We start from the raw sequence: 12,426 nt of genomic DNA on the forward strand, positions 1-12,426 counted from the left end.
TAATTGTTTTATGTTATTTCTACAGCTAGTTATGTTATCTACAAAATGACACTAAAATTGTTACCACAATTTTTTTACTTTAAGTACTAAATGTTATCTAATACAACTCTAACATGGGTCGAAATGGGGGTAATAAAATACAAATTGCTTTTATACTTTTAATACATCAAAATAACACAGTCAATTGTTTTTCTAAAGATATAAGACATAACTGAAACTCAAAGATGCTGTTCAAAATGTCCTCCATTGTTTGTAATGCACATTGTTGTTCTTAAAACAATTTGTCGTGTTGAACGGCGGATCATATCTGTGGCAGCTCGTATTTCATTTGCGGCGGTACGGATCCTTTCCACGAGTTCTTTCCGAGTCGCGGACGCATGGAAGTAAACTTTTTGCTTCATTGTGCCCCAGAAGAAATAATCCAGGGGCGTTAAATCGGGTGATCTTGGTGGCCACGCGACAGTGCCTCCGCGTCCTATCCATGGAGAATGTTCCCCATCCAAATGACAACGTACACTTCGCGCAAAGTGTACGGGGGCTCCGTCGAGTTGCAACCACAGCTTTATGAGAGGTAAATCAAAGAGTAAATCTGCACCACAAGTAGTCATTTCAATGGTTAATAATCCCCTGCCTCGTAAATGTTGCCTCGTCTGTCCATAGGACTTTTTTCCAAAAGTCGGTGTCCTTTCGTAGCTGCCGTTGAAACCAAGAGCAAAATGTAACCGGTGTTTGAATGTTTTTAGTTATGTTTGATAGTTAGTATCAATAAAAATTCTGTTCTGAAAACCCGCATGCAGTTCGACCGAGTACTTTTCAACATGAATTCAGTGTGAACATGTGGGCCGGAATGATCGACGGAGTTTTAGTCGGCCCAGTTGAGCTACCTCCAAGATTAAATGGGCAAGGATTTTTGGAGTTTTTGAGAACAGAGTTTGCAGATTTACTCTTTGATTTACCTCTCATAAAGCTGTGGTTGCAACTCGACGGAGCCCCCGTACACTTTGCGCGAAGTGTACGTTGTCATTTGGATGGGGAACATTCTCCATGGATAGGACGCGGAGGCACTGTCGCGTGGCCACCAAGATCACCCGATTTAACGCCCCTGGATTATTTCTTCTGGGGCACAATGAAGCAAAAAGTTTACTTCCATGCGTCCGCGACTCGGAAAGAACTCGTGGAAAGGATCCGTACCGCCGCAAATGAAATACGAGCTGCCACAGATATGATCCGCCGTTCAACACGACAAATTGTTTTAAGAACAACAATGTGCATTACAAACAATGGAGGACATTTTGAACAGCATCTTTGAGTTTCAGTTATGTCTTATATCTTTAGAAAAACAATTGACTGTGTTATTTTGATGTATTAAAAGTATAAAAGCAATTTGTATTTTATTACCCCCATTTCGACCCATGTTAGAGTTGTATTAGATAACATTTAGTACTTAAAGTAAAAAAATTGTGGTAACAATTTTAGTGTCATTTTGTAGATAACATAACTAGCTGTAGAAATAACATAAAACAATTACCACTTAACTGACTAGTTTTTTTAATGATGTGCGGAAATGCACAAAAAAAATCAATTGTTCGCATACTTTTTTCGGTGTTTGAATGTTTTTAGTTATGTTTGATAGTTAGTATCAATAAAAATTGTTTAATAGGCGCTAGAACAATATGTTATCGTGCGAATAACACCAAATTTATTGTTCTGCGATATTTACGTACTCAGTTATTGATATTTTTGTACATGCACTAGCGTAATCGTAACGTAAAAATAAAAATGGCGGCCATTTAAAGGGGGGTGAGGTAGGTCATTGTAGGGGAGTGGATTTGTCGATAAAAATACCTGAAAAATACTCCCCCTAAATATCGGTATGTCATGCCCGTCCATATTGTATATATGTGTGTATATATATGTGTATATATATGTGTATATATGTGTATGTGTGTATGTATATGTATCAAAATGTGTATAAGAATAAGTTTATATTTTATTTATCCGTGCTCTCTTTTAATTTGTTAACTATTATAATATATTAAAATGTAATTGCCTAGTTTGGAACGGGGTATGTACCCTTGTTAGCTGGGCAAAGTGAACATAAAATTGTATTTTGATACAGAATATTAATAAAAAAATATTTTTTTAAAAATCAATTATAAGGCCAATAAAACAAAACACGTGTTTTTGCTGTCAACATTCTTAATTTTCATTGATTTTGTCTTGCGCGATTTTCATATAAATTTGTAAGGAGGGAACCGGGCGAATAATTATTTAGTCTAATGAAAAAACTTGGTCAAAGATGGTCGGCCTCGTGGTGTAGTGGTCAGCGCCATGCAAGAGGTCTCGGGCTCGATTCCCGACATGGTTCACCAGAATATTTCATAGTCCCTTGACTGGCACCAGAAGCGTAAGACTGATCACCTTACCATCATGTAACAAAAATGAACAAGATACCCCGCGATTAGCGTTATAATGCAGTACCCTATGCACCATTAAGTGCGGTAATGGAAAGATGATGGTTATGAGATAAACATTGGAGCTGGATGGATGTCGCGTCGTTTGGGGTATTGCTGATACATGAACCCACGAAAAACGAGTTTTTTGTGAATAGTATGAAATACATAACTCGCGCATGTACGCTAGCCTTAAGACAAAATGGGATAATACTCTTTCATCGCTCTAATTTTCTTGCCTCCTCTTTCACAGTAGTAGCTGCTGATTGTGGAATAAACTACTCACTAATGTTAGAGACGCCCCTTCTTTATTTACGTTCAAGTCAATATTAAAATGTCGCTATCTAAATATTTAAGTTGTTCCTTTATCCTTCTTCTTTCTTTCCCATCCCCTCTCCTCTCTTCAAAGTATAGTGTTAATTTTTTTATTTTGTTAATCTTTGTTTTAAATTTTGAATAAAATAGTAAGATTCAATATGTGCATGTACTTGTAATTTTCTCAAATTGAACGGTTTGGGTAGGTAGGAAAAATTGCCTTAAGGCAATATGCCCGCCCTTATATGTATATAAACTGTATATGTATACGATAAAATATTTAAGGTTCATACGGTAGACACTCTTTATAAAATAAATTCTATTAAACAAATTTATAAAGAAGAAAAAATAAAAGAATTTAAGATAAATAAGTCACTCAGATACCAACATAATATTGAAATTCCTAAATTCCTCACAAGTCATGGTCAAAATAGCTTTGTCTTTGAAGGTGTAAAAAATTATAATAATCTTCCCAATTAACTAAAAACTATTAAAAATAATATATCAATAATAAATTTAAAGTAAATCTAATTAAATTTTTTGAACACGTAAAAACTAAATAGGTGCGAAGGTTTTCACGGTCACTGTTATCAATATTATGTATCTTTTTTGGGTGATACCGTGTATATTGGATTTGATCCGACGTTTAGTACATAAACACATACATTTCTTTATAAAACACACAGTTTTCCCTGAAGATGGCTCCTGCAATGGTAGCCGAAACGTCGGATCAAATCCAACACACACGGTATCACCCAAAAAAGATACGTAAAAACTACATTAAATTTTAATTAGTATGAATGTATTATTGTTTTATGTTTTTTTTTTATACATCCTATTTTTTTTTTCATGTACTCGTATTTAAAATTATATAAACTCTTATAAATGAATAACAACTACAACAGTGCAAGTCCCTCTCCAAGCACAAGAGTTGGTCTCTTTTTTTGGAGAGTTACAGTGATAACATTTCCTAGATATGTATAGAATTTTTAAAAAACATGTACCTTTTATGAAATTTATTAATAAATAAAAAAAGTGTTAAATAAGTAATATGACTTCAAACATTTTTCTGACGACTGTCCCTATTGCCCCGTAGGTCCTTGTTCACCCCAAACTACGGTACCGCGTAACTCTGAATTAAACGTATTTAACTATTCCATTGTCAAAAGGTCATTCTTCTAGTAACTGCAGGTCAAATGAGTCTTGATTAATGAATCACACTAAGTGTATAATCCAGCGGTACTTGTCGCTAATTGATGTTAGATTTGACTCACCTTCGGCATCGAGAAGTCGAGTAACGCCATACTCTTTTTCGACCACGTGGAATGCTGTTTCTAATCTCTCTCGCACGTGACGGCCCCTGGAAACATAAACATAACATATAATAATCAACAAACAAATATACCATCACGGCATTTTCGCGTGGAAGCGAGCAGAAAGGAAAGAACTTTTGAATTTCTATTGGACCAAAACGAAATAATTAAAGAGTTAAATTTGGACAACGTATCAGGCCAGGGTCTCGATTGTGATGAGAAAAAAACGTCATGCACCTTGACGGTATAGTTGAATATAAATTATCTCTAGCGATTACAAAGATGTACTACCGGCCCCCCGCCTTCAAGTTTTGGGTAGGTACATCGATATGAAACAAGGGGAAGCGTACGTCACGGCACACATATCTACGCTCTAAAATGACAAAGCTTCAGTATGACGTCATAGTTGAAGATAAAATTCTCCCGACCGACAGCAAAGATATACCTACTACCGATCCCCCCCACCATCAAGTTTTGATTTAAGTACATCGGTTTATCTACGCTTTATAAGTGTCAAAAATTTTGTTGCACCGAGCAATTTTTTCTTTAATTATGATTTATTTATATTTTTAATCCTTTTGAGGTTGGCACTTTTTTTCTTAAAAGCCTATTAAAAATATGAGAGAAATTAGTAAATTTTGAAGTCAAATAGAATTCTGGCGTAACTGTCAGTTTCGGAAACGAGTGGCTAGATGCAGTGGGTAGACTAGCTAGATACTGCCCTATTAACATACAAGATCATCTAGCCGTAAAATGTTACCAACGTAAAAAATAAATTGAGTAATTATATTTTTTCCGTCGGCTTTACAATCTTCCGGAGTGTACGTATCGAGACGTTAAAGGAGCCGGCTTTGTAGTCGCTCGGTAGATAAATACAGACGATATAAAGCATATCGTCTTGGCAAGTATCAAAAGTATTTTTAAAATCATGTTCAAGCGAACATTTTTTGCTTGATTTAGGATTTATTTGAGTTTATAATCGCTTTGAAGTGGGCACTTTCTATCACAGAAGCCTATTTAAAATATAAATGAGAACTATTTTAAATGTTAATGAAGTAAGGAACGCGTTCATTCATTGGATGTCGATATGGCAAGTAGGTAGAACATACCGAGGAAGATATAGATAGTACAGAAGTTAAGTATACCGTCTCGATACATACCCTGGGCCGCAATTACGAACGCTATCTTCATATGTACAGATCGAGACGGTACACATAACTTCTGTACTATTTTTACCTACCTCGGTATGTTCTACCGGCTTTTCATCGAATAGAATTATGATTGAATAGAATCATTAAAAAGCCCTTAGGGCGTATAAATAAAGAAAGAAATAGAAGCGGGTGGACGTCCTTCCCGCCTGCCAATGTGACCACGACTGCTCTGCCAAGAGCAAACGACTAAGGAGAAGAACGCAAAATGCGTTTGAAAGCACAAAAGATGAATCTAGACAGAATATCTTACTGATAGGATTGTAAATTCAAATAGAAACGACAGTTGAAACTGACAGAAAAAGATGAAGGCAAAACGATAGGAGATAACAAAGGAAACGTTAGGTCAAGAATTCTGTACACGTCATGATTTAAGCATTAATTCAGAGGTAATAAAACAATATAAAATAACCTCACAGGTTTATGATGGTATTCAAAGAGAATGGATTCGAGCACGAAGGGGGTATATTGAAGGATTAAGAACAAGGAGATACTTTCACCATCTCAGAGGTGATATTCTTAGATCGGGTTATTTGAGAACATCGGGCGAGTGTTTTAAATCATGAACTCTAAAAATTTTCAAGACTCATTCCAAATTTGCTAATGTGGTGATACAGTGGATCTCAATGTAAAAATAAGGTGATGGGCCAGTAATATTTTTTGTATGCGTGCACGAAAATATTACTAGTTATCTTTTATTGTGTGAAACATTTTTTTTACTTATTCTTTTTATTTTTAATATTTATTCACATTATTATACATATTACAAAAAAAAAACGTATCCCTTACTCTATGAAGCCAAGAGCCCTGTGTTGAGTTGAGATACAACATAATAGAAAGTGGAAGCATGCATATTATTAAAGAATACGACAAATAAAAATAATTACATAAACATATTTTTCAGTAAACATCTGGACAACACGCTCAATAGTACTATATAAATCTATGCAACGTATCGCAGCAGTCTCCTGCAATGGTCTCTTCCATTAGACAAAATCCAAACTTGTACACTTCTCCTGAAAATGGCTCTCGCTTTGGAGAACTTAATATGTTCATCCGGGAAATTGAACACTCTTGGAGCCACAAAAGAGAAATTTCTGTGAGCGAAAGTCGTACGTGTTTTTGGTAACAAATAATTTTAATTACAGGAAAACCTCGTACGAGCATTTTACTGAGATCTCCTCTTGTAACCGCATGAACAGAAATGTGTCGATGACATATTAATACACAGACATAAAAATGTTAATCCACAGAGCAGTTTTTACTTTCATTACGATTTATCACAGAAACCTAACTAAAATACAAAAGAGAAATACTTAATTTTTTATTTAACGTTGACCGCGGAGTAAAGTTTCAGATTTTCATACATTCCTAGCCTCTTAATCTTGTCACACATGCTCTTCGGTTGTGTCTGCTTTCGACATGGCCAGACTTGAGATTTTGGTTTTTCTGATAATGCCGCGTCTTTTTTCGTCGTCTTCGTCCTACGCTACCATTCACAATCGCCATGTATATCAGTTTTACCAATCTTTCGTCCGCCATTCGTTCTACGTGACTAAACCATTAACGAATGAGTAAAAAGAATCATTTACCTGATATTACGCCAGTCAATCAGGTCCGGTCTGTTGCGATGGATGAGGGCGTTGAAGGCCAGCCCGTCCCTCCAGGAGGACGTGAAGTCGTTGACTCTGACTCCGGGATACTTGGCCGTGGACCGCTTGGCCCAGCGGAGCAGAGCCTCTCGGGCCGTCACGTTGGTCTCCTGGCCTACGATGTCGGAGATCTGTAAAGAAAGAATAATCATGATTAAGGGTCGAAAAACTTAACACAAGTACAAGAAATGGTGATAAAACCCTACAGCTTGGTGGACCTTAATTTTTTAATAACATTAAAATGGTATATTATGCACTTGTACAGTCATCGCTTTCCTATGGAATAATTGGATGTAGGGGAGCTTATGACAACCATATTAAACCATTAGAAACTGTTCAAAAATTTATCTTAAAAATAATGCTTCACAAAAATCGCACTTTTCCCTCTTTTCAATAAACTTTTAGATATAAGACAAATATACCAAAATTTATTTACAAGTAATTCAAATAGACCAAGTTAAAGAAGGAATCGTGTGTTAGAAATACCACATTGTAAAACGAGGCTAGCACTGAGACATGCATATTTTATGGGCCGAAAATTTTTTAATTCTTTTTTACTGATAATTTTTTTTTTTTTGTATATTTACAATTTTAAAAAACCCGTTAGGGTTACATTAGAAATTTAATATTTCATTGATGCCAAACTTTCAAAATTTTCCTTCTTTAAAAAAACACGCACTATCCTGGATTTAAACTAAAGATATGAACTCTTTTTTTCTATGATATATTTTGTTGCCCTTTAATAATAAGGATTATTTTTTTATATGTTTTTAAATATTTTTGATGACTATAAAAAAAATACCTTGTAATTTTTTACAGAATATTTTCTTTTCTCTTTCTTATGTTACACAAAAAAATTATAACTGTCTATTTATTATAGGAGCAAAAATTCATAAAAAAATTCTTGTATACCAACGAACAGGCCATGCCTTTGTGGGATTTTTTTGTTTACTATTTTTACTGTTAATATGTATTTTATTGCAATGTAATTATCCTTTATTTTTTGAATACTCTGTTTTATCTCTTATGCATATTGCAAAGAAAAAAAACATATTTTTTCAGGTCTTTTTCTTATCTCCTAAAATAATGTAGATAAATTTTCATAACGCTACCGTTGACACTATTTTAGTAACATGTACAAATTATTTAAATCACGTCATGCTCACAGCTTCTTTTACGATTGCGAAATTTACGAAACGGATTGGTTATCGATTGACCCTGAAGTTGGGTCAAGATACACTTTTCGCAAAACTGAATTATCAGGTTTGATCAGTTTTTTCCATCTCATTTTACTGTTAACAGTCTCCGTGCAATACGCTCATAACTTAAGAGATAATAATATTGCTCGGGGGCATTCTGGACGAGGTGAGCGCGAACTGGAGAATGTATTCAACGGAAGCTGTGACAGTATAAATCACTTTGAAAAACGCAAACTTGTAGCGTTTAAAAAAATCCTAACGGGGAGTTCGTACATTTCCGTCCTAATTAAATAAATCAGGATGATGTACTGCGATGATTGTACAAATGTCTTGTTTAATTAATGAGGGTAAAATATTATTTGCCACTGAAAAAGAGGATGGTGATTATCATCTCTTTGATCCACTTATGTCAATCAATCGAGCGGCGTTAAAAATACGAAATTGGTGTTACGGCTTGGAGTCTTGAAGCAGCGTTTATATGAAGCTTACCAACGCTTTTATTGAAATAATATTTTATCATTTAAACTTTACATGTACATTTTTTTAAACATTTTTTTAACATTATTTTTTTGCACCACAACAGGCCAGGAGGCCTAATTACAGTGGTGAATTACATCACAGAGCACCCAGGCTTGAGAAAAATCACATTTTATTTTTGTGTTCTCACCGGGAATCGAACCCGGAACCTTCCGTGCGTGAGTCAAGCGTCTTGACCACTACACCACGGAGGCCGCCGTTTACATTGTACGTTACAGCAAACATGTCAATTACAATGTACATGTGAGTAATTATTAATATTTAAAGCATTAACTTGGTGGTCAAACATTTTACTGGATGTTATTGAATATTTGTTTATAAAAATACAGGAGTTAAAATCTTACATACTAATAATAAAGGGTTAAAAGTAAATAATTTACATTAGGAAAGCTTTAAAAAATAATGTTCCTTTGATCAATAATCAAACAACCTTTCAATATATTCTTTTATACGATGTTCCACTGTAATGGTCACCTGTAATGTAAACCTATTAAACTAACCCCCTCCCTCCATCCCCTCTACCTTTTTTCAACTATTTCTCAAACAACATAGCATATTTTCATAATTTAATCAGCGCATGTTTGTCCTAATCAGTGCATGTGCTTATTAAAATTCATGTCGTGTAGGTTGTATATTTTTGTGCAAAAACTATGGTGAAGGTGTATAGTGGGTTTTGCATGTTGGTTTGCATGTTGGTTTAATTGGTATCCTGACGACGAGACGGATACGTCTCGAAACCGGTAGACATAGAACAGTCGGTAAGTGGTTATATACAAGTATTCAATAACATTTAGTATTTAATAATATTTAAGTAAGAATATTTTACAATACAATGATATTTGTTCATAAAATTATAAACTCTAATAAAAAAACAGAATTTTAGAAAAAAATTGATCGGAACCAGCATGAACACGATCACAATACTAGAGAAAATAACAAAATTAGACTTCCATTTAGGAAAAAGGCGAAGTCACAAAATTCAATTTTATTTAAAGCAATTAAAAAGTATTACGAAATGGAAAAAATATTTATGAAGAAACGTATCAAAATTTAAAATAATGGTCAAGACATATGTGATAAACAATTTATAAATTAAATATATTTGCAATGTTATTATTAGAACACACATAACAATATGTATGATATGTGTGCCCTACTTTAAGATTTAAATAAAAAGAAATAAATATAAAAAAACGAGTTTTTTTAATGCAAAAAAATAAATTAAATCACTACTAGAAATCACGATACATAATTAGAGAGGAAGAGTTCAAAACTGGTAATCCTAGCATAAAAAAGATCCACCCCTCAACAGACCAATCACGTGCATCATTGACGGTAAATTAGAACAGCATTCAAGAATAACAAATGGTATGTATTGCCAAGCTCTAAGGTAGATGCACGGTGCATATTTTTTTGCGCTTTAAAATGTTGTGATTATAAATAAACCCGTTCAGAAGTTTAAAAGTCATCATAAGCACGGAAATGCCTCTTCTGGCCCGAAATATGGCAGTAATAATACTTCAAAATATAAAATGAGACTGCTAAACGTTCGTGCGTTAAGAATTATCAAAAACACCAACTCGATAGTTTGTCAAGGGTGCGCAGTTATTTGGGTTTAACCACTTGGGATCGGAGAAGACATCGTGAAGACATAGGAACGTACGGATGAAGAGGCAGGAGTTTTCCTACGCCATCAGCACTAAGTAAAGACTGCACCAGGTTCTAAGGTAGTACCAATGCCTAATAAACTCGTAAAGTTTCTAAAATAAAAGTTATGTTATTTAAACAGAGTTCCCGTAAAAGATCGAGTGAATCGAGAAATTGAGATTCGTTGCGTTAACAAATTTAAGTTACTGATTGCATTTTCGACGTAGCCAAATAAGTTTGTCACTATTTAGAAAGCGATACGCGAATACCTATTATGAACAACATTTTAAGTATGTCCAAAGTTTATAGACAAGAACTACGAGTAGATTTATCAAATCAAATGATCTAAGAAAACATACCCATACTAAAGAGTATTTTCAGACGTTGTCTAGTAGAGTAGGCGAAAAAATTCCATCACCCCGTTTAATAAAGGTTTCAGCTCTTTTAACTTTCTATAAAATTTATAAAAGAAATAAATTGAAGACTTCATCATCATCAGTGGCGCTACAGCCCGTTGTGGGCCCTGGCCTCCTCCAGAATCTGTCTCCGTTCCTCCCTGCACCCCGCGGCTCTTTTCCAGTACGTCGGGCCAATTCCTCTAATGTCACATTCCACATTATCCAGCCGTCTTAATTTTGGTCTGCCTTCCGGAGTGGTATTAAGAATCTTTTTTGGGGTACGATTATCATTAATTATGTGCACATGGCCCAACCATTGTAATCTTCTTATTTTGATGAATTGCGCAATGTTGGGTTCGCCATACAGTGCCTCTAATTCACGATTAAACCGTCTCCTCCACACTCTGTTTTGGTTGAAAAATTAAAGGCATATGGATGTTTAAACGTATACAGATCGTGGAATGTGGTTATATGGTATGTAAAGTGACTACTCGAACCAGCCAATGACATGATAATCCATGTTAATACCTAGACTTCGTTATTTCATTACCAAAAATGTAATCATTCTTTCCAGTTGTAAAATATACAGTGAATATTATGTATGGGGACAAAAGTAAACGCATTTTCAAACATTGACAAAACGGTATATTTTAGATCCGGATTGACCGCTGGCTGCACGCGGTTTACGGTCATATCTGCGTGCTAATTGCAGGATTCCGACAGCACACTGCATTAGTATGTATAAACAGGCGCTGACAATTTACATGAAACGAACTGTGAAGTGAACGGCCGGCTGCCAAAATGCATTTTAAACCATGTAGTCAAGACATACTATAATACAATAAATGACAGCGAACACCGCACCGGTAAATAGTACATCCTACACGAAATAAATATATCCCAGATGTATTTCCTACAATCTGCAAGACAAACCGGCGGATTTAAATATTCGAAGGTTTAAATATTCCATTCTACAAAACACATTTAGGAAAAGAAATGACATTAATACCTCGTAAATCTAAAAAAAATTATTTATTCCGTTTTTTATATTTTTTATTTGAAATTTATTGTAAAGGTTGTCTGAGTCTTTTGTTTAGTTTTGTCTGGTAGTTTATTGTATAATTTAAGTCCCTAAATTATTAGTCTCCACTGTACTTGTCTCGTTTTAGAATGTTGTATATTTTACATGTTCTGATATTCTCGTATTGTGTCCATGTTTACTACATTTTTTTTCAAGTTCTCTTCGTCTACAATTACATAAGTGGCTAATTTATGAATACATTTTAAGGATTCTAGCTGAAAGAGTTCAGTTATATTTAATTGTTTGGTCTGTTTAAAGAATTCATAAGTTGCTATTATATAAGGGAGATCATATATTATACTAACTTTCTTTTTTTTGCTGTCTTTGTAGTCTATTTATGTGATTTTGATTTTATGCCCCCCATAGCAGTTGCATATAACATATATCAGTTTTTACAAAGGCATTATGCATTACATTACATTTTTTTCCGTTTTTAGAACAAAGTTTTGATTTTTTTTAAAAATACTCGATATTATCGCCACTTTACTAATTAAATTATCAATATGAATTTTGCATTTTAATAGGGAAATATCATATTTTTTACATTTTAAAGTAATAAAAGTCTATGAAATACTGCCCAGTAAAAATAAAAAGTATTTTTAATTATTACTAGCATAAAAAAT

The 12,426-nt window shown here is 34.3% G+C and overlaps 1 protein-coding gene across 3 annotated transcripts in view; it reads right to left on the reverse strand.

Moving 5' to 3' along the window:
• Positions 1 to 12,426, reverse strand: part of shot (dystonin-like protein short stop) — a 495,344-nt gene that overhangs the window by 215,730 nt on the left and 267,188 nt on the right. For all 3 annotated transcript variants that reach the window (XM_088229644.1, XM_088229645.1, XM_088229643.1), the window contains 2 exons: positions 6,882 to 7,072; positions 4,043 to 4,128 (listed from right to left, as the gene is read on the reverse strand). In XM_088229644.1, the coding sequence (XP_088085770.1) occupies positions 4,043 to 4,128; positions 6,882 to 7,072 (277 nt within the window). The remainder of the gene's footprint in view (positions 1 to 4,042; positions 4,129 to 6,881; positions 7,073 to 12,426) is intronic.

Source organism: Micrasema longulum, unplaced genomic scaffold, assembly GCF_059751315.1.
Source record: "Micrasema longulum isolate JH-2025_06_02 unplaced genomic scaffold, ASM5975131v1 h1tg000691l, whole genome shotgun sequence".
NCBI classification, from domain to species: Eukaryota; Metazoa; Arthropoda; class Insecta; order Trichoptera; family Brachycentridae; genus Micrasema; species Micrasema longulum.